At 45.5% G+C, this 26,315-nt stretch overlaps 1 protein-coding gene across 1 annotated transcript in view; it reads right to left on the reverse strand.

The window, feature by feature from the left end:
- Window positions 1–26,315, reverse strand: part of DMC1 (DNA meiotic recombinase 1) — a 286,638-nt gene that overhangs the window by 48,907 nt on the left and 211,416 nt on the right. The window contains exons 10-11 of the mRNA XM_069737606.1: window positions 22,071–22,131; window positions 8,369–8,485 (exon numbers count right to left, since the gene is read on the reverse strand). Coding sequence (XP_069593707.1) covers window positions 8,369–8,485; window positions 22,071–22,131 — 178 coding nt within the window. The remainder of the gene's footprint in view (window positions 1–8,368; window positions 8,486–22,070; window positions 22,132–26,315) is intronic.

Here is a 26,315-nt window from a genome sequence, read left to right on the forward strand (position 1 = left end):
CAATTATTTGTCTCTGGAATGGAGTGGTTGTCCAAGTTGTCAGGTTTTGGCTTTGTTTTGTATCTGTTTGCATAGAGTCCTGAATTGAGGCGCAATCTGTGCAGTTTCTTTTCCTTGTTATGAATCAGATGGGCCCGTAGTTTGTTGTGTCTTAGCTGTGTCAAGACAATTTTACAATGTGCACAAAGGTAATTTAACTAGTCTTAGATTCTGTGGAATAGAAAAGGTCTATAAACCTCTGAGAGGAGGTAACTTACAGCAGAAACTTTTCAGTCGGGAAACATATTGGATGTTTATGCTTGACACTCGTATCCCTCACGGTCTCAATACTAGACAAGACATAATAAAACAATATTAATGTTTAAATAATACTTAAGGGAAAATATCATGCAAATTTAATTTACTTAATATCCATGATGGTTTTGAACTGGTAATCACTTCTTTCTACTTTTATATATGCTTTTTTGCATTTTTTATTATTTTTCCAAATAATGTCACGTGTATACTATATACAGTGGGGCAAAAAAGTATTTAGTCAGTCAGCAATAGTGCAAGTTCCACCACTTAAAAAGATGAGAGGCGTCTGTAATTTACATCATAGGTAGACCTCAACTATGGGAGACAAACTGAGGAAAAAAAATCCAGAAAATCACATTGTCTGTTTTTTTATCATTTTATTTGCATATTATGGTGGAAAATAAGTATTTGGTCAGAAACAAACAATCAAGATTTCTGGCTCTCACAGACCTGTAACTTCTTCTTTAAGAGTCTCCTCTTTCCTCCACTCATTACCTGTAGTAATGGCACCTGTTTAAACTTGTTATCAGTATAAAAAGACACCTGTGCACACCCTCAAACAGTCTGACTCCAAACTCCACTATGGTGAAGACCAAAGAGCTGTCAAAGGACACCAGAAACAAAATTGTAGCCCTGCACCAGGCTGGGAAGACTGAATCTGCAATAGCCAACCAGCTTGGAGTGAAGAAATCAACAGTGGGAGCAATAATTAGAAAATGGAAGACATACAAGACCACTGATAATCTCCCTCGATCTGGGGCTCCACGCAAAATCCCACCCCGTGGGGTCAGAATGATCACAAGAACGGTGAGCAAAAATCCCAGAACCACGCGGGGGGACCTAGTAAATGAACTGCAGAGAGCTGGGACCAATGTAACAAGGTCTACCATAAGTAACACACTACGCCACCATGGACTCAGATCCTGCAGTGCCAGACGTGTCCCACTGCTTAAGCCAGTACATGTCCGGGCCCGTCTGAAGTTTGCTAGAGAGCATTTGGATGATCCAGAGGAGTTTTGGGAGAATGTCCTATGGTCTGATGAAACCAAACTGGAACTGTTTGGTAGAAACACAACTTGTCGTGTTTGGAGGAAAAAGAATACTGAGTTGCATCCATCAAACACCAAACCTACTGTAAAGCATGGTGGTGGAAACATCATGCTTTGGGGCTGTTTCTCTGCAAAGGGGCCAGGACGACTGATCCGGGTACATGAAAGAATGAATGGGGCCATGTATCGTGAGATTTTGAGTGCAAACCTCCTTCCATCAGCAAGGGCATTGAAGATGAAACGTGGCTGGGTCTTTCAACATGACAATGATCCAAAGCACACCGCCAGGGCAACGAAGGAGTGGCTTCGTAAGAAGCATTTCAAGGTCCTGGAGTGGCCTAGCCAGTCTCCAGATTTCAACCCTATAGAAAACATATGGAGGGAGTTGAAAGTCCGTGTTGCCAAGCGAAAAGCCAAAAACATCACTGCTCTAGAGGAGATCTGCATGGAGGAATGGGCCAACATACCAACAACAGTGTGTGGCAACCTTGTGAAGACTTACAGAAAACGTTTGACCTCTGTCATTGCCAACAAAGGATATATTACAAAGTATTGAGATGAAATTTTGTTTCTGACCAAATACTTATTTTCCACCATAATATGCAAATAAAATGATAAAAAAACAGACAATGTGATTTTCTGGATTTTTTTTTCTCAGTTTGTCTCCCATAGTTGAGGTCTACCTATGATGTAAATTACAGACACCTCTCATCTTTTTAAGTGGTGGAACTTGCACTATTGCTGACTGACTAAATACTTTTTTGCCCCACTGTATGTTCTCAATGCACTACGAGGTAGATCATGAGTAAAACATTTTTTTTTTAAATGCGTTGATCGGCCTCACTGGTGTGCCAGGTGTTTGCTATGCAGATTTTTTGAAGAACGTTATATATTTTTTAAGTTGTCCAATAAAGCTTTACAAAGTTTGAGCCGTGTCACGGCGCCTGGGTATATATGCTGCAGGGGAAGCTGCACACAGCAGCTGAGCAAGACGCCAAGTTACTAACCTGAACCCACGGGACCTTTGACATGAAACAGAGTATACAGGTAATGAACAGGACCTTAGACCATGTGACAGAGTGGGAGGAGGAAAGGGGGCGGAGCCAGATGCCGGGGAAACAGAGAAGGGACAAGCACTAAAGAATAATCAAACAAGCAGAAGTCATAGCCAGAAGATTACGAGGTACCAAAACGGAGAGACAGGGGATCATCAGAAGCAAAGCCAGAGTTCAGTAGCCAGGAACACAAACAGGGTAAAGCACGGAAAGCAAGACAACGCTATGCAAGCCGGGCACACACTCCAGGAGTCACGCATACAGACAGAAACAGAATCTATAGCTGACAGAGAAACCAGGTTAGGAGCGAGGATAAATACCCCTCCCATTTTGGAAAAGAGGCTAGCAAAATTAACCCTGACAGGACATTAACCATGTCCTGACCATGACAAGCCGCCTCTGCTTCAAGCTGGATCATTTCTCCTCTACTCTCCATAGTCCTCCACATAGTATAATGCACCCTGTAACATCCCTGCCGGCATCACGGCATGGCTTCCCATCTCCCTCTTACTCACCACTCCGGGTCATACCGTGAGTTCTGTCCTCTGCCAGCTCCATGCTCTGGGACACATGTCCTTGCTTGCTGCAAACGTCCTGGCTGTATGCTTAGGGAAGTGGCCCCGAAACTTCCTGTTTCTTATACAGACTGTGTGCACCTTCCTAAGGTGTCCCCAGCCAATTGCCAAGAGGCATTAGGTACTTAAGGCATCTCCACCTCTAGGGGGATGCCTGAGCAACATACTTTCTCAGTTAGGGTCTTGCTGCTGAGTTGTCGTACCTGTGTCCTGTGTCTCTCGTTTCTGCCACCCAGGGGGCTTTGTACCCTGGCTGGAATCCTTGTTTCTGTGCCTTGTCCCATACCTTACCCTGTCTGAACTAAGTCCTATACTGTTTGTATCTGTCACGGTTAGCTGCAGATGCCCCCAAGCCAACCAACCTCAGAAGGCGTGGGGCGCGCGTCCCCCGGGGACGCAATACGGACCCTTTAAACCGCAGAGGGGGACCCAGCCTACCTGATCTAGAGGAGGGCAGTGACGGGGTTCTGTGGCAGCTGCGCATGTGGACAAGGAAAGAGACACGTAGGACTTGATTACACCGCACAACTTCAGGTATAGAGAAAGTAAAGTTTACTAAAGTAAAGTCACACAGTACAGAAACAAAACATGACGATGTCAGGCTCCTGATTCCACACCTCAGAAGGGTACCACCCAGTGGACCCCAAGGCACCAACGGATCACCAAGGCACACATAGGTAGGACATCAAGAAGCAGGCAGGACATCAGGGTACAAGCAAGACATCAGGATACAGACAGGACATCAGGATATCTGGACTCAGGAAAGACCTCAGGACATCAGGACACAGGTAGGGCATCAGGACACAGGAATACCGGATAGACATCTGGGACACTGGTGTGGCAGCCCAGATCATCAGTTAGGACACTGGCGTCGCAGCCCAGGTCATCCGTTACATCAGGACATCGAACACAGGAAGGACATCAGGACATCAGGGAACATGAGTTCATCAGGATACAGGTAAGACATCAGGAATACCGGATAGACATCTGGGACACTGACGTGGCAGCCCAGGTCGTCGGCTGGGACACTGGCGTGGCAGCCCAGGGCATCAGTTACATCAGGATATCAGACACAGGGAGGACATCAGGGAACAGACAGGATATCAGGACATCAGGGTCCATGAAGTCATCAAGACACAGGCAGGACATCAGGGTACAGACAGGACATCAGGACATCTGAACCCAGGGTCACCAGCAGACATCAGACAGGAGTCGTTTGGTTCCGGACATCCAACACGACCAACAGGCACCACCAGAGTCATCAGGCTCCAAGCTCCAGACAGCGGTCATCAGGTTCCAGACTACGGTCGTCAGGCTCCGGGCATCAGACCTAGGAAGTAACTCACGCGTGATGTTGCAAGCACCGCCGTACTGGACATGAGCCAGACGGGGTTAACACCGCATGGTAGTCAGAGCACAAAGTAGTAGATGCTCAGCAGAAACACCGATTTCAAGAGACTCAAAGTCACTGGGAGTAAGGCTCCAGATGCAGAGGGATTCCAGGAACATAATCACAGCAGACACAGTTCAGACAGGTTCAGGTACAGGACAGGTACAGGATCAAGGATTCGGGCCTGGATATACCGCCTCCAGGACAGGCGCCTGAACAGGACAAAACAGGAATCAAGGCAAGGACTTTGGTACCAAAACATAGACAGGAGAGGTACAGGAACACACATAGCAAAGTTCAGGAGCTTTGTGAGTAGCTCAGGTCCTGCCCATAGGGCAGGGGAACTTTATATAGGAGCTGCCCCTCAGCAATTGGCTGGGGACAGCATTTGAAGTAAACACCCTAACCCTGATAAAAGCAGGGGAGGTGTGGCCGCGCACGCCCTAAGCACAAACAGAAACCATTACAGCTCAAACAGTGCAGGATCTGAGGCTCAGGGCACCTGACTGAAGCTGCATGCACTGACCCACGTGGAAATTCATGCACCAGCTGCAAATGACCTCACAACCCGCAGACAGCTTCACAGCAGCAACCAGGGACCGCACATATGGATGGTCCTACAGCAGAAAAGACCTAACCACAATGTACGGCTGCACAGAAGAGCAGGGAACTGAGAAGGCTCCATCCAGGTAACAGCCAACAGTATCCCAGCTCAAATTAGGGGGAAAAGGGTAAAGAATTAAAGCAAACATGCATTGTCATGCCGAAAACCAGAAACAGACAGAACGGCTTGACAGTATCCCTGTCTGTAGCCTTCCCTATCTCGCTATGTGTTTCTTTGTGTTCACTCCCGTCTCGCCACCAGCGGCTCTGCCCTTTGCTCTGCAACCTGCGGCTCTGCTCTTTGCTCTGCAACCTGCAGCTCTGCTCTTTGCTCCGCGTCCTGCGGCTCTGCCCTTTGGTCCGTGTCCTGCGGCTCTGCCCTTTGCTCCACATCCTGCGGCTCTGCTCTTTTCTCTGTGTCCTGCGGCTCTGCTATTGGTTGTGCACCTAGCGGCTCTGCTTTGCTACGCACCTTGTGGCTCTGCTTTGCTATGCACCTTGTGGCTCTGCTTTGCCTCCTGCTGTTCTGCTCTGCTCCGCCTCCTGCGGTTCTGCACTGCTCTGCCTCCTGTGGTTCTGCTCTGCTTCACCTCCTGCGGTTCTGCTTTGCTCTGCTCCCGCTCCATGCCCTGTCATTCTAGTCTGCCTCTCCAGTCTGTACTGGTTCCTACCTGCTTCCTTATCCTACCCATATCTGCCTGTGTTCCCGTGTCTTCTGAAGCAGTTCCTGTCCCTCCTGTCTGAACTGGTTCTTAACAGTTCCAGTCCCTCCAGTATGAACTGGTGCCAATCTGTTTCCTACTCGTACCTGCCTGTGTTCCTGCCCTACCCGTTACATCCCGATTCCTTCAGTGTGTTCCTTGCCCGCCTGCTTGCCTAGAGTGCCAGCCGTGCCCGCCTGCCTGCCTAGAGTGTGAGCCATGCCCGCCTGCCAAGAGTGCCAGCCGTGCCTGCCTGCCAAGAATGCCAGCCATGCCCACCTGCCTGCCAGAGTGCCTGCCAGAGTACCAGTCGTGCTCGTCCGTACTTGCTCGCACCTGTTAATAGTGTTCAGTCCCCCAATGGGATCAGCTGCCACAGCCAGATACCACCCTGGAGTGGTACCTGACAGCTACCTGCCACACAAGCCTGACCTTTCCATCAGAGGCTCCAGTGAACACCAAGGTAGCTGCTTAGTCACGCCCCTTCTGGGGTAGTCTGGTTTGTGGCACAGTGGGGCCACAATCTCCAAGCTCAAACCACCCAGTCAGGGCGTGAGTGTATCACACCCCATAGTCCTCCATATAGTATAATGTGCACGACAGTCCTCCATAAAGTATAATACACTCCAAATAGTCCTCTATATAGTATAATACAGTCCTTTTAGTCCTCCATATAGTATAATACACTCCCCATAGTCCTCCATATAGTATAATACACTCCTAATAGTCCTCCATATGGTATAATAAACTCCTAATAGTCCTCCATATGGTATAATACACTCCTCATAGTCATCCATATAGTATAATACACTCCTCATAGTCCTCCATATATTAAAATACACTCCTCAGTCCTCCATATAGTATAATACACTCCTCAGTCCTCCATATAGTATAATGCACCCCTGATAGTCCACCATGTAGCACCCTGCACTCCCCATAGTATAATGCACCCCATAGTTCCTCATACAACATAAAGCATTCCCCATAGTCCTCGATAAAGTATAATGCACGTTCCATATACTACATATAGTATGCACTGACCATAGTCCTATAGAGACTAATGCAGCACCCATATAGTATAATGTCAGAGTACAATGTAGCCATCCCATAAAGTATAATGCAGCCTCCCCAAAGAGCATAATGCAGCCACCCCATAGAGTATATTGCAGACCCTTATAGAGCTCAATGTGGTCACCCCATAGAGTATAATGCAGCTACTCAACAGAATATAATGTTGCCCTCTCATAGAGTTTAATGCAGCCCCCAAAGAATATAATGTTGTCCCCCATAGAGTATAATACAGCCCCCCATAGAATATAAAGCAGCCCCCCTCATATAGTATAATGCAGCTCCCCACAGAATATAAAGTAGCCCCCTCATATAGTAAAATGCAGCCCCCCATAGTACAATGTAGTCCCCTCACAGTATAATGCAGCCCCCTCATAAAATATAACGTAGGCCCCTCATAGAGTATAATGCAACCCTCTCATATAGTATAATGTAGCCCCTCATAGAATATAATGCATCCCCCCAAAAAATATATTGTAGCCTCCTCAGAGTATAATGCGGCCCCCCACATAAAATATAATACAGGCCCTCCATAGAATATAATGTAGCCACCCCCACCATAGACTATAATCCAGCCTCAAAGTCCTACAGTATTATGGCATTGGCAACCAGTACTCAATGATATATAAAAAAAAGACAAAAACCACAATACTCACCTCTCCTCATTGTTCACTCAGTGATCCAAGCTCTGCTCCAGTCTCAACAGCTGCACTGCCCTTCACACAGCATGGTGCATAATGAAGTAACGGCATCGCCCACCCGTTGTGTCAGAGGCAGAGGGGAATGATGGGGGAAAGAGCGTCAGCTGACGCTCTCTCCTCCATTATTGCTTTCATCTATAACGGGCCCAACAGCTGCCACGTGGTGTGCTGCACACCACTGGCTGGGGGCACCTGGGGGAGCGGGGGCCCTATGCAGCTGCGTAGTCCGCCTGCCACTAACGCTGACCCTGCATAGTTGCTCTATATGTTGAAAGATAGTCTCATCTTGAGGGGGACGGAACATGCCATTTTTTTCTGACAAAGTTGTACAGAATCTCATAAAATCTGCTAAAAGTTACTAATTTCAGATTAGTTAAAAGAGACTGTCTCCTTAAGACATTGTTGTCTAAAAGGTTGCCAAACACCAGTGGTATCCAATTATCCAAAGAATCTGACAGAGAATATGGTTCCCATATGTAATCAGATGTGTGTCTTTCTTTTAATCAGATGTGAGAGGATGATTAGGTTAAGTTACCACAGTGTGTATGTGTTGTGTTATTTCCACACACAAAAATGCACTGTATTCATGTAAACCTCATGCCCACTGTTGTGATACATAACGCTATAGAAATGAACCTGTGGTGTGTTCTTGAAATCGGTAGCATGTTCATTTCAGTTGCAGTAAATATGTTTTAACTTCTGATTTTCCCTGTAGAGTTGAATGAGATGTGGAAAATCCACAGATAAAAATTGTATATTTGTTTTTAGTGCATTTCTCGAAGAGAAACACAGTAATAACACATTTAATCGTTACATGAACAACATAGCACTCGTACTAGAAAACTTGACTTCTAAATGAGCACTTGGACACAAGGGAACGAAGAGGTAAAAAAATAAAAAAAATGCTATGTGGACATCTTTGACATCACCTGTCATAAATTTTAGCAATACGCAGCTCGCCTCTTCCTTTTCTTAAGCTGATTCTTGTTGTCGAAGCATGTGCAAGTATATGGCCTCCAATAGGCTTTTTGGGATCTGCTTGAAAACTAGAGCAAAACAAGTTTTTGTCTAAATATGAGAAAACATTTTATATGTCAAATCATTGCTACTATTATTTCCATTCAAAACATGATCATGGTCTTTATATTGTTGTATAATATTTCATAGGATGTCATGCACATATTGTGCATAGCGTGAAGGGGGCAGATTAGAAACAGAAGACTCCTAATGATCTAAGAAGAATAAAGAGCCAGAACTGAAAATCTAGTGACATCTTTTCCAACAGAGTGATTGGTGCAGCACGGTGGCTCAGTGGTTAGCACAGCAGCCTTGCAGCGCTGGAGTCCTGGGTTCTAATCCCACTCAGGACAACATCTGCAAAGAGTTTGTATGTTCTCTCCGTGTTTGCGTGGGTTTCCTCCGGGTTCTCCGGTTTCCTCCCACATTCCAAAGACATACTGATAGGGAATTTAGATTGTGAGCCCCATCGGGGACAGTGATCATAATGTGTGCAACCTGTAAAGCGCTGCGGAATATGTTAGCGCTATATAAAAATAAAGATTATTATTATTATTATTATAACATGTATCAAGTACGCAGTTCATGTAAAAGGCGCAGCCCATAATGTAGTGTATGCACCCCATACATTTGCAGATACTGATGAGTGTCTGAAGGAATATATACAATGGGGAGAATTTATGAAGCATTTTTTCCCAAATTTTTGCACCACAAAATTGCAACTTTATGACATTTTATAATGCTCTCACCACTATTCAAAATTTGTTGTGCTTATGTATGTATGGACATGCTTCCCACGTTTCCCCTTGAAGAGACAACTTTCAATGTTGAAATGTGTTATGTGGTGTAATGTGAGATGTCATATAATAATCACTAATGATATGTAGTCTGAATTGTAGTGTGCGTTAGATTTCTTTAGTTTCACTATAGGAACCGTTAGCGTTTTTTGGGACTAGCCCAGAATAGAACAGGCTATCTGAGAAGACAGTGGGGAACTTCCTGATAATTAGATAGGGCCTGGAGTGCATAGTGAGTAGACCTGAAGGTCCAGGGTGAACAGCACCACATTCTGGGGTGACCCTAAATGAGTGGAGAATGAAGAGACGAGATCCGAATGGCAAAAGTCTAGGAGACAGAGTGGCCTTCCAGAGACAGGTCCTTGCAGAGGAAGCGTAGCCATGAAACCCTAAGCTTATAACGCTGGAAGGTAAATGACCTAAGCAGGACTGAGTACGTACAACTAGTGAAAGGTCCCAAGCGGGAATTTCAGGGTGCCAGTAATGGAAAGAGGATGCTGAACCTCAGAACAAGTAGATGACACTTGTTGATCAGGACTGTAGTGCTAAAGCTGGGCTGTGGTGAAGGAGGGAGAAACAGTGGACATAGAGATCCCTGGAGTAAACTACTGAGGAAGGAAACTGTGTGGAAAATTCTACAAGTTGAAATGTTCATAAAACTGTGTACCCTCTATCACTTGTGTGTAATCCTCATCAAGTTGCCATTCAGTAAAGTGCATATTTTTGAATGGTGGTCTCCCTCATTGAACTGTGAAACATCTGATCCTGTCAAACCAGCAACACCAGTCACACGCAGCCTGCACGGGCACAATGCCTACACAGGAGAAGACCACACATGCCACCAGGACCTCCGCTTTCATGCAACATACCAAGGTATGACAGACAATAGCCCACAGCTACCTCCCCGTGCCACATTAAAGTTATCTATGCAAATGAGAGTTTAGCCAAATGTAATAACTGTGATCTTCTAAAAAGTTTAAAAAAAGAATTGGCAAATACACTCCAGTAACGGGGTGACATAAAAAGGGGAGTGACATTTGTAGAGAAAAGTTTTATTATCTGAAATGGAACCTGTCAGCAGGATTGTGCAGAGCAACCTACAGACAGTGCACCGCCAGCGCCATTTTGCTGGAGAAGAAAAGAATTGTCTCCACCAAGATGGTGCCAGTGGCAGCGGCACAGTAGCATCCATCGGATCGCCAGTAGATGCTACTGCACAGGTGCAGCCAACGTCATTTTGAGATATTTTTTAATGCATATTATACACGTGATCATGCCAAAGCCACCACCACCTGCCTGCTGAATGTGATTTTTTTTGTTCAATACATATAATATTCAGTATGTAAAATAGGGGGTAGGTCACTGACCTGTCATAAGCCATACAGATGAATATGTAAGCAGAGCATCACATAAAGACCGCCCACAGGCCGCCCCGAAGCACAAGATTCTCTAACTGAAAACTACAAATAAAGATTTAACAACCACAAAATGGATTTCATCAACCACAGTATCATTTTAATCAGTATAGCGGCACCGAATTGACACTGTCTGTAGGTTACTCGGCACATTCCTGAGGACAAGTTTCCTTCAAGATGTTCCACATTTATCATAGTATAACACTGAAAAATATTGTACAAATGCAGCCATAAGCAAGACTAACTTTAAAAAAAAAAAACCTTATGTTAAATACCCCAAAAACGTTTACATACTAGCACAGTTTATTGTGCTGAAATACACTATATGGACAAAAATATTGGAACACATCTCTTAAATAATGGGTTTAGGGTTTTCATTCAGGCCCATTGTCAGGTGTCTTTGTGACTCTTTCAAACATCAGCGCTTTCTCTTGGCTGTAGAGTGATTTGAATAAAATCAGTGTTTTGGATCCAATTTTCACCAGTGTTCTAGTACATTCACATAAGAGTATTTTCAGTCTGAGTGCTGTCCGTGTTAAAGTGGACAGTGCATGGATAGCACTAGGCCAAATGCTATGCAACTGGAGTAGGAGAAATCAGACGCTGCGACCTTACGGCTCCTCTCTGTCGCTGTAAACCCCTGACAACTAGACATGAGCATATCTCACATGATCTGAATGTGCAGCAAATTTATTCTGCATTAATTGAATGTCTCTTATTATGCTTTAGGGTCTGGAAAGACCCCCCAGGGCATAGTAAACATAAGATGTAAATGTTGCACATTGTAACCTCAAAACGTGCATGTGCAGAGATGTGCCGGGCTTAATTCGGGCCGAAAGTCTCAGCCAAGAATGTGGGTCCTAAGGTCGCAGCATACATAATGAATTCTTTTTGGACTCATAGTGTGCCGGAGTTTTTCTTATATTAGCATACATAAGGACATGCATGCGAGGTATCAAACCAGGACTAGTCAAAACCAGAAATCTCGGCTTAGCGTGACGATGACTGGAGTTTCAGCATACGTCAGTGTTAAGAAGAGTCACCAAGGATCATACGGGAAAAGCGAGCATTAGAGATTCACTATCAGGAGTACATGTCCCCCTTCTGTCTTACTTTGCGATAGGTAAGATGGGAGGCAAGTGAAACTAGTTGGTGAAAGCAGCATGGATTAATGGAGAACTGGACACCTGTTTTATGGATAACTTGAGAGAACATATGAATGAGATTGTTAGAATCTGTTTAGTTTGTGACTATCTGCCATTTTCTTGTGGTGTTCTGGCTGCTGGTCTTTTCCCTCTGGTGCTGGGTTTGTCTTGGGTCAGGTGATTGTATCACTCTTTATTAACCAGTACCTGCCTCCCAGTCCTTGCTGGACAACAGTGTTAATCAGCTTTAGTTCTGCCTTGGTGCTTTGCTTTCTGTGTGTATAAATTGTGCAGTACTGAGACATCTGGTTCTGCTAGTCATAGTTTCTGTTTTCAGTTAGTATCTGCAGCCTTCTCTGTGTTATCTGTTAGGAGGTGACCCGTTTTTGTACCCAGTCCTTAGATCTTTTAGGGAACCCCTTCCCCCCTATCTATAGGTCTTCACTTGAGATTAACCTAGGATCGTCGGTGGGTCTATTCGCAAGGAATGGGTCGCCCACTCCATCGTTGGGTATCAGCCTAGTCATAGTGCAGGGTCAGTTTTCCCCCTTCTAACCTAGTCCTGTGTTGCATACCTCATACATGTCCCATCAATTCAGAATAATAAGACTGAAGATAAGTCCTAAATTGCGTGCATTGCATTAGTTTTCAATCTATAAATGCAATACCAAGCAAGCATGGCCACTAGACTGTGCAGTAGAAACTTGTTCTATGGAGTGACTGTCAGGAATCACAGGGATGATATTTTTATCATCCCACTGCGGTCACTAAAATGTCACTGTTACAGAACCCCCAGCACCAAGAATATGTTATGCAGTATATATTATGTATAATAGGTTCCATGTGAAATGCATCAGTCCACAGGCTGCGCCCCTGGGCAGAGAGGACAAGATATCCCCCTTCTGTCCTCCCCCACCTTTGTAATTCCCCCAGCAAATATCAGCAGGCTCCGGCCCCCTGCGGCTATTGTAATGTATGTCTGGCCTGCTTTTTCTATTGGCCTGCCCTGTGTATCTGTGTTATATATTCTGTGTGCTGTAAATAAAGTGAGTTCTTTTAGACTGGAAATACGTGGGGGAGAAGTCAGCTTTTATATGCTCTCACGTAACCAAGGAATTCCAGCCAGCCTCCTTCATTCAGAATCCAGAAAAAGCAGAGTGGACCTCCTGAAACACGGGGTGGTACTGAAAGAGGTACCCCAGCTTGTTAGACCCCGTTACACTGGTGGCAGCAGTGGGATCTGATACCCCTTCTACAGGAGGAAAGGAATGAATGGAAGACAACTACCAGAAGTTAAAGAGGACTACATTAAAAGATCTGGTGGAAGCCCGAGGGTTAATCGCCAGCAACAAAACAAAAGCGGATTTGATAGCAGCCATCATTGAACACGACAGTGCAGCGCCCCCCAATGTGAACATGGAGGAGACTGAATTCCAGAGGGAGGTAAAGAACAGACTGGCGTTCTATGGCCCAAACCCTGCAGTAGAGATCATACGAGAGGTGATGGCTGATGTGCGTACTCATCTGAAGGAAAAGATGGCCGAGCGGACCAGGATAGAGCTAGCCAAGATGGAGATGGCAGAGCGAACCAAAGTGGAGCTGGCTAAGATGGAGATGGCAGAGCGGAGAGAGGAGAGTCAGCGAGCAAGGGGAGCTCTGGCCTCCGCCCAGGTACCTTCAACAGTAAGCCACAAAAAGATCCAGTATAATGCCTTCCGACAGTTGGGGGAGGCAGAGGAAAACATTGATGGCTTTCTGCAGGACTTTGAGCGGCAGTGTGTCCTTCATCAAGTGAAGCCGGAGGAACGGGTTCAGATTCTGGCCAGCAAGCTGACAGGCCGGGCAGCGGACGCCTATCGCACGGTACCTAATGAGGACTGTATGGACTATGAGCAGATCAAAGAAGTGATCTTGGCCCGGTATGCGCTGACACCAGAGGCATACCGCCAAAAGTTCAGCGGACTTATAAAACGAGTAACCGATACCCACGCTGAATGGGCCTGTAAATTACGGCGGTCACTGCTACAGTGGGTACAAGGGAGCCAAGCAACCACTAAGCAGGACGTCCTCCAGCTCTTCTTGTTAGAAAGATTCTTTAATGGACTAAACCCCGAGACACAGGAATGGCTTGGGGACAGGCGGCCAAGGACTCTTGAGGAAGCCGCTCGTCTGGCCGATAAACATCATGACGCCAGGAGACCTCAGTTGTCAGGATCAAAGATGGTCACTAGGAGTCCGCCCATGGACCTGGAGGGCCCCAAACCACCAAAGATTGTGGGGGGACCAGCTAGAAGCCTGGCCTACCACAGTTTCCCTGGGGCACGATGCCACACCTGCCATCAGCTGGGCCACCTGCAAAGACAATGTCCCAACCGGACTCAGCATACCCAGTGGCCAAAGGCGGGAACAGCTACCTTCCGCCGGGCCGCTGTACACTGCTACCAAGGCGAAGCTGACCCGGCATTGGGGGCTACAACTAACCAAGGGGTGGAAGACATGGAGGAAGTGCTGCATGAAGTAGACCCCATGGAGGCAGCCCGGGCAGATAATCGACAACAGCATCGACAGGTCGTGTGGGTTAATGGGAAACGCATGCAGGGACTAAGAGATTTCGGAGCAACTTTGATCCTTGTGAAGCCTCATCTCGTCCGAGACCAAGAGAAGATGGACCGGACAGTGGCAGTCCGTGTAGCAGGGGGAGCCATACATCGACTGCCCACTGCCAGGATTCACCTGAACTGGGGAGTCGGGGATGGCCTTGTTGAGGTCGGCTTGATGGAGGATTTGCCTGCAGACGTTTTGCTGGGAAATGACTTGGGGCCCATGTTGTCTGCCTTCTCGGTTGCCCCTCTGGCTGAGACATATCCTGTGACCACCCGGAGACAAGCTCGAGCTGCGGAGGCAAGATCACACTCTGAGGAGGCCCAGGTAAGACATCCCAGCCCTACACGTATTCCCATAGCCAGACACATTTCTTGGGCCACCCCAGATAAATTTAAGAGGGAGTTACTTGAGGATCCTTCATTGGAGGGATATTGTGGGAAGGCACAGGAGGGGAGAGGGGTACTGGAAGGGGAACAGTTTATATGGAAGCAGGGACTCCTCTACCGGATCACAGAGCAGCACCACACAGGGACGAGCCCCACTATAAAACGACAGCTGGTAGTTCCCAAGAAGTATAGGCAGGAGTTACTGCGAATCTCTCATGACATACCCTTGGCCGGGCACTTCGGCGTCAGTCGCACCAGGCATCGTCTGACACAAAACTTCTTTTGGCCGGGGGTAACCTATGATGTTCGTCAATACTGCCAGACCTGTGACAGTTGCCAGCGCATTGGCAAGAGGGGAGATCGATGCAAGGCCAAATTACGCCCCCTCCCCATTGTGGAGTAACCATTTAGCCGAGTAGCGGTCGATCTGATAGGGCCGTTAGCCAAACCCAGTCCGTCAGGGAAAAGGTATATATTGACAGTGGTAGATTATGCCACACGGTATCCAGAGGCGGTTGCATTACCTAACATACTGGCCGAGACAGTGGCGGCTGCCCTGCTCCAGGTTTTCTCACGGGTTGGATTTCCCCGGGAGATTATCTCAGACCAGGGTACCCAGTTTACAGCAGAGGTGACCAACCAACTGTGGAAGCTGTGCGGCGTAAAGTCCATTAGAAGCGCCCCGTACCACCCGCAAACCAATGGGTTGTGTGAACGCTTTAACGGGACGTTAAAACAACTCATTGGGACTTTTACCAGGACCTACAGGGACTGGGAGAAATTCTTGCCTCACCTCCTGTTTGCCTATCGAGAGGTGCCCCAAGAATCCACGGGGTTCTCCCCATTCGAACTGGTATACGGGAGACGGGGACCCCTAGACTTAGTGCTAGAACACTGGGAAGGGGAGGGCATCATAGAAGGGGTATCTATTGTACCCTATGTGCTGGAATTCCGGGACCGCCTACAGGAGCTGACCCAGGCTGTACGTGGGAACATGCAGGTGGCCCAGCAGTGCCAGCGCGTATGGTACGATCGAAGGGCCAGAGAGCGCACCTTGGAAATAGGGCAGAAGGTCCTGGTGTTAGAGCCCACTAGGCAGAACAAGTTCCAAGCTGCATGGCAGGGGCCCTACCAGGTAGTGGGGAAAATAGCCGACACCACCTATAATGTTGCCGATTGTGACGACCCCAGGGTTATCCACATGTTCCACGTGAATATGCTGAAGCCCTATCGGGAGCGCCCTGAAGAGGTAGTGGCCATCTGTGCACCTGAAGCAGAGGATTTAGCCGGACTTCCCTTGCCTGATGTCTTAGGGGAGAGGACTCAGTCTAAAACATGGGACCAGGTACACTGGGGTGAAGACTTAGGTCCCCGGGAGAGACAGCAGGCGGAGGAGTTGTTGAGGCAGCGACAGAGGATGTTTTCGGGGAAACCTGGGTACACTCACCTGGCACAACACAAGGTTGAGACCCAGGATCAGACCCCCCTGCGACAACCCCCCTTCCGTGTCCCTGAGTCTGTACGAGAAGGGATGCGACAAGAGATACAAGAGATGTTGTGTTTAGGGGTCATTGAAGATTCAGATAGTCCCTGGGCATCCCCCGTAGTGTTAGTGCCCAAGAAGGATGGGAGTAGAAGGTTTTGTGTAGACTATCGTAAGCTCAATGAGAAAACAGTGACGGATGCGTATCCCATGCCGCGTGTGGATGACTTGTTAGACCGGCTGGCAGGGGCAAAGTATTTGACCACCATCGATCTATGCAAAGGCTACTGGCAGATTCCCCTTAGTCCTGATGCTTTTCCCAAGTCGGCATTTGTCACCCCGTTTGGCTTATTCCAGTTTCGAGTTATGCCATTTGGGATGAAGACTGCCCCGGTGACCTTCCAGAGGCTGGCTGACCGGCTTCTGGATGGTCTCCAGGACTATGCGTGTGCCTACCTGGATGACATTGCCATCTACAGCGCGACATGGGAAGAGCATCTAAATTACCTAGAGACAGTATTAGACAGGATCCACAAGGCCAGAATCACCCTGAACCCAAACAAGTGTCACGTGGGCAAAGCAGAGGTTCAGTATTTAGGGCATTGGGTGGGAAGTGGGAAACAGAGACCAGAACCAGCCAAGATTGAGGCCATAGCCAAATGGCCTACCCAACGCACTAAAACCCAGGTCATGGCGTTTCTAGGGACAGCGGGGTATTACAGGAAATTCGTTCCCAATTACAGCAGCGTGGCCAAATCCCTCACTGATCTGACCCTTAAGAACCAACCCCGCCAGGTAACCTGGACCCCAGAGTGTGAGGAAGCCTTCCGCCAGCTAAAGGACGCCCTCACCAATACCCCTGTATTGGCCGCACCCGATCCAACTAAACGTTTCCTTGTTCACACAGACGCTTCTATGTTTGGATTGGGGGCAGTACTGAGCCAAGTCGGGCCGGACGGCCAAGAACACCCGGTAGCTTACCTGAGTCGGAAACTACTGCCCCGTGAAGTGAGCTATGCGGCCATCGAGAAGGAGTGCCTGGCAATAGTATGGGCACTCAAAAAGTTACAACCATATTTGTATGGACGACAGTTTTCCCTCCTAACGAACCATAATCCCCTAGTCTGGCTTAATCGGGTCTCCGGAGACAACGCCAGATTACTGCGGTGGAGTTTAGCCCTACAACCTCTGGACTTCACCATCCAATACCGACCCGGCAAACAAAACGGTAACGCCGATGGACTAAGTCGACAAACGGAACTTGTACCAACCCCATAAAGTTCAGTCATCCCCAAACCGATCCGTTAAGGATCAGACTGTGTATGCCGATCGCGTCGCTGAAAAGGGAGCCGTGTTACAGAACCCCCAGCACCAAGAATATGTTATGCAGTATATATTATGTATGATAGGTTCCATGTGAAATGCATCAGTCCACAGGCTGCGTCCCTGGGCAGAGAGGACAAGATATCCCCCTTCTGTCCTTCCCCACCTTTGTAATTCCCACAGCAAATATCAGCAGGCTCCGGCCCCCTGCAGCTATTGTAATGTATGTCTGGCCTGCTTTTTCTATTGGCCTGCCCTGTATATTCTGTGTGCTGTAAATAAAGTGAGTTCTTTTAGACTGGAAATACGTGGGGTAGCAGTCAGCTTTTATATGTTCTCACGTAACCAAGGAATTCCAGCCAGCGTCCTTCATTCAGAATCCAGAAAAAGCAGAGTGGACCTCCTGAAACACGGGGTGGTACTGAAAGAGGTACCCCAGCTTGTTAGACCCCGTTACAGTCACGAATGACAGGGGGATATTTTTATCATCCCCCATGACACCTCCCATCCCCTCATGACACCAATATGTCATGAACCGGGATCGTTTGGTTGGCCCCGGTTCTTATTTGAAGGGGGATTTATCTATATTCCACTTCCCAGTTTCGGTTTGGAACTTGCATCTCTCTGGCACCCCCCTTTACCCCAGGTCAGACAGGGTATTGCACCTAGGATAATCAGTCGCCAGAAAGGCTGCCTTACTATCTCCTAGCTAATGGGCACACTGCAACGAGGGCAATATAATTACTCCCACTCAGGCTGAAACAATAATTATCAACACCGTCCATCGCTACCAGTTTTCCCAACGGCTCAGGACATTTTCCGCTGCCACCAGCTCCTATCCCTGAATTGGTAATGGGTCAGGAGCCAACCCAACTAGTAGCATAATTTACTTCAGAGGACGTGACAGTACATAATAGAGCAAAGAGAGACAAAGCTAGTAATTCTATATATTTTACTCCAAAAGGTAGGCAGGGTTTACAAAAGGGTAAAAAGATATTATAAAAGAAGACAAGTATCGTCTGTACAGACAATTATAAAAATAACAGGGATTAAAGGTGAAAATCAACTTAAAGTTCTTTAATATCATTCAATGGTACGCTATGTGGTGGTGGGAGGAGGCGACCTTCCTAAAATCATCAGGTCAGATTGCACAGCCCGTCATAGCTGCATCCTCTGGCAAAAGACCCCCCTTGTCTGGGCCTCTGTGTTTTATACCTTTGCCCAAAACTACGGGTCTCACCCCCTGGATGACCCTATGGGGTGGGCAGAACTATGGAATGCACTCCCCTTTTCACAAGGACTGAAACCTTATTAATTCCATAACTCGGGGTGGAAGTCTCTTCGAGCGACGGAGGGACCATCATCACTCTGGTTTTGAAATTAGTTTTCTATTAAGTCTAAACATGGTGTGGAAGTATGACCTGGTTAAGCAGAAATCCATTTCTGTGATTGTGCTGGTTCTGGACCCTAGAAAACTCACTGGCTGGTAGTTCTACCGAGGCACATGCCAAAGATGTATTTGACCCACTTTTATCATTACTCGGTGCTAAGATATTTACGTTTGCAAGGAAAAAGAAACCGTGTTTTTTTCATGTGCTTCTACTTTGTACTTTCAGTTTAGGGCCATAAACTACTCAGTGAAGGCTGCTGGCACGCTGGTCTCACATTACAGCTGTATAGCAGGGGAGAGGGAGGGGGAGTGAAATCGCACACAGGCACATGCAGGCAGAGGAAACTGCAGCTGAGAGCTCTGTATGTGTAATTAAAATAATAAGAAATTCTTCATATTTCCTAACAGTGACAAATTATGGTTTTCTATTGGACAGTTTCCTTGATGAATCTGGGCTTGGCAAATGTCTGGAGAATGTTACACACCTGCCTGCATTGTATGAACTGGAAAGTTTGATGGAGAAGGGGTAATTTTATGAGGTTGTTTTGCTGGGTAGACCTAGGCCCTTTAACACTTCTGCATACCAAGACATTTTAAGGGGAATCTGTCACCACTTTTTTGTGATATCATGTAAAAATATCATTCAATTTAGTTTCACCTATACATTATACCAGTACTTTTGATACCCCTCGACTCCCCATCTTTGGTCCATGAATACCGTTTATATTCCTCCAGCGGTGTATGTAAATCTGCTTGGTTCAGTCCGATTGGTGGGACTTAATGTCCGTCTTCACGCCCCTCATCGGTTTGCTGTACGTATTATTTTCTGTGAATATCACAGCTTGGGTAGAGTTACAACGTGTGCGCATTCAAATGTCCTCTCGTGCGTGTGCAGAATGCTTTGCCCTACTGTGGGCAAAGCATAAAATCAGTATTGCGCATGTGTTGGCATACTCCATTATGTTCTATGGCTCCAAAGTAATGCAATGCAATTGTGTCAAAAACTGAAAGAAATGGATGGCGCTCACTGGTTAAAAAAACCTTCTTTATTCCAATACTTTAAAACATTGGCATCGGGAGGATGGGAGCAGGAGTGGAATGGACAGTGTGACCAGTAGAAGCGCCACTGCAGCGCTAAACAGCTGTCATCCATTCCACTCCTGCTCCCATCCTCCTGACGCCGATGCTTTAAAGTATTGGAATAAAGAAGTTTTTTTAAACCGGTGAGTGCCATCTATTTCTTTCAATTTTTGTATCTATTGTGGCTATTTTCTTTGGAGTGGCACCCCGACTCACAGAGCACATACTGCTGTTTATGCAGTACGCTTGCAGCATCAGCTCATGCAATTACCTGTGCACTGAGTGGGCTTCCCCGCTGTGCGGATCAACACTTTATTGGAGCAATGCAATTGTGTGTTCCCTCACGCCGGAAACAGGAAGAATGGGAAAGTCCTCAGAGATTCCGATTCTTCAGGTGTAATGTGCAGGGCTTTTGACAGGTTTCCGGCGTTAGGGCACACACAATTGCATTGCATTACTTCCAGGCCACAGAACGTAATGGAGTATGTCGGCACATGCGCAATAACTGTACGCGATCACAGGAATTACCCGAAAGAAATGCTTAGAGTAAGCCAGGAGGTGGGTAGAGACGGACAATAAGCCCCGCCCATCGGACCGGACCGAGCAGATTTACATACACCGCAGGAGGAATATAAATGGTATTTATGGATCATAGATGGGGAGTCAAGGAATATCAAAAGTATTGGTATAATGCATAGGTGACACTGAATTGAATGATATTTTTACATGATATCACAAAAAAGTGGTGACAGATTCCCTTTAAACAATTGTAAGCTTCCAACTTTGAGTGAAAACTTTAGGTTTAGCCCTGCAGTTTTCTAAAATACATTTGTCTATGTAGTGTATCACAAATATCTGGTTCTTTTCATGTTACATGTAATAACACAGATTATATCTGATATTTGGGGACTAGTTGTATTGCTCTAAAAAATTGCAATTTGTTGCAAGTGCTTTTTTTAACTTTTTTCCAATTTTATGCTGCTTTTTCCACTTTTGACGTGTGGATGGAGACGTTTTTAAAAAGTTGAAATTCAAACTAGACACAAGTGTTATATTTAAAGATGTGCCAAATTGATCAAATATTGTAAAGCACCTCGATACATTTGGTGCGAATAAAGGCTAAACAGCCACACGTAAAATTTATTTTTGTCAAACTGCCTTTTTTGCTATATCTGAAATCCATGAACATGACAGCTGTAAAGGTGTTGTCTAGTCATATCATATTAACCGACTTATCGGTAGGTCATCAATATGACAGATTGGGCGGCTGATACTTGGCGGCCTCACTGATACATTATATGCTCTTCCGGTTGCCAGATGTAAGCACATGGAATAGAGCAACAAAGTGAAGCTCAAATCAATGTGTAGGAGCGGATTCTGGGTCTTATGAATTGGACCTGCTCTGCAGCACCCAGCAGGGGCCTCTTAATCTTGTTGAATATGAGCTGTCCAGCAGCATTATTACATGTGTTTACTTCATATGGCCACCAAAGCAAATAACAGCTGATAGGTGGGAATGCCATGTGATATGACCATGTGATATGATATTCAGTAGGAAAGCTGGAAGACAATAGCACAAAATAGGTTCTTACCCGGATAGAGGATGGGATAACAGTAAGTGTAGGGATGTGGTTCCACAACGCTGCGAGGTGTGCACAACGCCATAAAAAGTTCAGAAAACTGGCTGCTGCAGATCCCAGAAAGCATACACAATATTGGTTTCCAAAAATGATGAAGAAAGGAATCCCGGAGGCGATGAGTAGAGAATGCAGCTCTTAATTATCAACGTATTTCAAAGTTCACAGACTCCTTCATCAGTAGAAACCAGATGGCCTCCTGGATTTCTTTGTTCATAATTTTTAGAAACCAATATTGCTATCTTCGGCAGTGCAGAAAAGATCCTTCTTCCATTTGAGCCTTCTCTCTGAATGGGATATGATGTGACTGGAAAATTTGTTATTTGTACAATGCAAACTTGAATTGTAACTTACGTCATTGTTGCTCCCGGATCAGCAGTCATTTGATTTGTAATAAATACAGCAACATTGTACTCTAAAGAAATAAACGGCACAATTAGAAATGTTGTTGGACTGTAGTTTCAGATTGAATTTGTTCTCATGTGTGCATAACAAAATAAATGCACGGAAGCGGTAAAGCAGTGCTTTAAGGCAGGTAGAATCGCTTTGAGGCTGAGGTCACACAAGATATGATTTTCTCACGCGAGAGAATGAGCTTGATTATTCTAATGACACTCGGCTCAAACTCTGTCAGTTTGAGCCGAGTGTCATCGTAATGTGATCTGATTCTCTCACATGCAAGAATCGGAGCACAGGTGTGGAAAAGGTTGAGAATGTAATTTCTCCATTGTCTGTGTCCGTGGATGTCGGACTGCACTCGGATGGCATCTTAGTGCAGTCTAAAGTTTTATCTGCACCCAAAGACTTAAATGGGTGCGCTTGATCCGAATTCTGGAGACACTGGCAGAATGCACTGCCCCATAATAGAATATTGGTCGGAGTGATAAAACATCAAATAACACTCAGCCGTGTTATACGCTCATGTGAGTGAACCCTTAGGCCGACTTTAAAAGAGGAAATTAAGAATTGTCAGATTTTCATCCATATTGTCATCCATATGCCCTTTCCTACATTTGAGTGGCATCCGTGTTTGTACATCTGTGTTTGCACATCAACAGTTTAAAATGTACATGATCAAATACAGTCTCATATGTTAATAATGTATACAAAAAATTCAAATGCAATATGTATGATCCATATTGGATTCGATTTTTTTTTGTGCATCCATGGGCGTGAATAGGAGAATCGAATCTCATAGCAAAGAAATTATTGCCTGCTGCAATTTTTTTCACAGACATAGTCGGCTCCTATGAAAAAAATGCCATCTGAACAGCCCTAATTAATAATTTTAGCTTGGATAGCGCAAGTCTATATGATATTCTTCTCTGTACGAGACCTAAAAGGGACTCTGTCAGCACAGAATGACTGTTCAAACTACTACCGTAAAAATAAAAAATCATATTTTTTCACAAAAATTATCTTTTCGCCCCCCAATTTTTTTATTTTCCCAAGGGTAAGAGAAGAAATTGGACCCCAAAAGTTGTTGTACAATTTGTCCTGAGTACGCTGATACCCCATATGTGGGGGTAAACCACTGTTTGGGTGCATGGGAGAGCTCGGAAGGGAAGGAGCGCCGTTTGACTTTTCAATGCAAAATTGACAAGAATTGAGATGGGACGCCATGTTGCGTTTGGAGAGTCACTGATGTGCCTAAACATTGAAACCCCCCACAAGTGACACCATTTTGGAAAGTAGACCCCCTAAGGAACTTATCTAGATGTGTGGTGAGCACTTTCACCCAACCAGTGGTTCACAGAAGTTTATAATGCAGAGCCGTTAAAATAAAAAATCATATTTTTTCACAAAAATTATCTTTTCACCCCAATTCTTTATTTTCCCAAGGGTAAGAGAAGAAATTGGACCCCAAAAGTTGTTGTGCAATTTGTCCTGAGTACGCTGATACCCGATATGTGGGGGTAAACGACTGTTTGGGCGCATGGCAGAGCTTGGAAGGGAAGGTGCTGTGAATTCCGCTCTTGGACTCCCTCCGGTGGTTGTAAGTAGCATTTTTGTGAGTTCTGCTCTTGGGCTCCCTCCTGTGGTTTTGAGTGGTGTGGCTGCTTCTTGGAGTTAGCTTCTGCAGCTGTTTTCACTGATCGTCTTTCTGGCTCGGCTATATTAGTCTGGCCTTATCCCTCATTCAATGCCAGTTGTCAATTGTTCTAGCCTGGAGTCATTGCTCTTAGGATTTTCCTGACACTCTGACCAGTTCTGCAAAGCTAAGTCCTTGCTTGTCCTTTTGCAGTTCACTTGTTGTGGACTTTGTTGTTCAGCACTTTCTTTGTTTTGCTCATTTGTCCAGCTTATCAGTATGGATCTATTCAGCTAAGCTGGAAGCTCTGGGCAGCAGAGTTCGCCCTCCACACCTTTAGTCAGGTGTGGAGATTTTTGCATTTCTCTGCGGTGGACTTTTTCTAGTTTTTTACTGACCGCACAGCGTTCTGTCCTGTACTATTTCTATCTAGCTAGAAGTGGCCTCCTGTGCTAAATCTTGTTTCATACTACGTATGTCATTTCCTTCTCCTCTCACAGTCATTACATGTGGGGGGCTAATCTATCCTTTGGGGATTTTCTCTGAGGCAAGATAGTTTTCCTGCTTCTATCTTTAGGGGTAGTTAGCTCTTAGGCTGTGACGAGATGCCTAGGCAGAGTTAGGAGGATCCCACGGCTACTTCTAGTGTTGCGTTGAGCTTAGGGACTGTGGTCAGTATAGTTACCACCTGCTCAGAGCTAGTCGCATGTCGCTCCTTAATCACCAGACCATAACAGGAAGGAGCGCCATTTTACTTTTTAATGCAAAATTGACTGGAATTGAGATGGGACACCATGTCACGTTTGGAGAGCACCTGATGTGCCTAAACATTAAAACCCCCCACAAGTGACACCATTTTGGAAACTAGACCCCCTAAGGAACTTATCTAGATGTGTTTTGAGAGCTTTGAACCCCCAAGTGTTTCACTACATTTTATAACGCTGAGCCGTGAAAATAATGATTTATTAGCCACCAGTTTTGTATTTTCAGGCGTCACATTGCATTTGCAGGGCCCCTGATGTACCCAAACAGTAGAAACACCCCATAAATGACCCCATATTGGAAACTAGACCCCCCAAGGAACTTATCTAGATGTGTTGTGAGAACTTTGAACCCCCAAGTGTTTCACTACAGTTTACAACGCAGAGCGGTGAAAATAAAAAATCTTTTTTTTTCCACAAAAATGATTTTTAGCCCCCCCCCCCCCAATTTTTATTTTCCCAAGGGTAACAGGAGACCTTGGACCCCAAAAGTTGTCCAATTTGTCCCAAGTACACTGATACCCCATATGTTGGGGTAAACCCCTGTTTGGGCGCACGGGAGAGCTCGGAAAGGAAGGAGCACTGTTTTACTTTTTCAATGCAGAATTGGCTGGAATTGAGATCGGATGCCATGTCACATTTGGAGAGCCCCTGATGTGCCTAAACAGTGGAAACCCCCAATTCTAACTGAAACCCAAATCCAAACATACCCCTAACCCTAATCTCAACAGTAACCCTAGCCACACCCCTAACCCTGACACACCCCTAACTCTAATCCAAACCCTAATCCCAACCGTGAATGTAATCCAAACCCTAACCTTAACTTTAGCCCCAACCCTAACCCTGACTTTAGCTCCAACCCTAGCCCCAACACTAACCCTAGCCCTAACCCTAGCCCTAACCCTAGCCCTAACCCAAACCCTAGCCCTAACCCTAACGGGAAAATGGAAATAAATACATTTTTTTTTTAATTTTATTATTTTTCCCTAACTAAGGGGGTGATGAAGGGGGGTTTGATTTACTTTTATAGCATTTATTATAGTGGATTTTTATGATTGGCAGCTGTCACACACTAAAAGACTCTTTTTATAGCAAAAAAGTTTTTGCATCTCCACATTTTGAGACCTATAATTATTCCATATTTTGGTCCACAGAGTCATGTGAGGTCTTGTTTTTTGCGGGACGAGTTGACGTTTTAATTGGTACTTCGGGCATGTGACATTTTTTGATCGCTTTTTATTCCGATTTTTGTGAGGCAGAATGACCAAAAACCAGCTATTCATGAATTTCTTTTGGGAGAGGCATTTATACCGTTCCGAATTTGGTAAAATGGATAAAGCAGTTTTATTCTTCGGGTCAGTACGATTACAGCGATATCTCATTTATATAATTTTTTATGTTTTGGCTCTTTTATACGATAAAAACTATTTTATAGAAAAAATAATTATTTTGGCATCACTTTATTCTCAGGACTATAACTTTTTTATTTTTTTGCTGATCATGCTGTATGGCGGCTCGTTTTTTTGCAGGACAAGATGACATTTTCAGTGGTACCATGGTAGTTTATATATGTCTTTTTGATCAAGTGTTATTCCACTTTTTGTTCGGCGGTATGATAATAAAGCGTTGTTTTTTGCCTCGTTTTTTTTTCTTACGGTGTTTACTGAAGGGGTTAACTAGTGGGACAGTTTTATAGGTTGGGTCGTTACGGATGCGGCGATACTAAATATGTGTACTTTTATTGTTTGTTTTTTTATTTAGATAAAGAAATTTATTTATGGGAATAATATTTTTTTTTCTTTATTT

The sequence above is a fragment of the Ranitomeya imitator genome, chromosome 8, assembly GCF_032444005.1.
Source record: "Ranitomeya imitator isolate aRanImi1 chromosome 8, aRanImi1.pri, whole genome shotgun sequence".
NCBI lineage: Eukaryota > Metazoa > Chordata > Amphibia > Anura > Dendrobatidae > Ranitomeya > Ranitomeya imitator.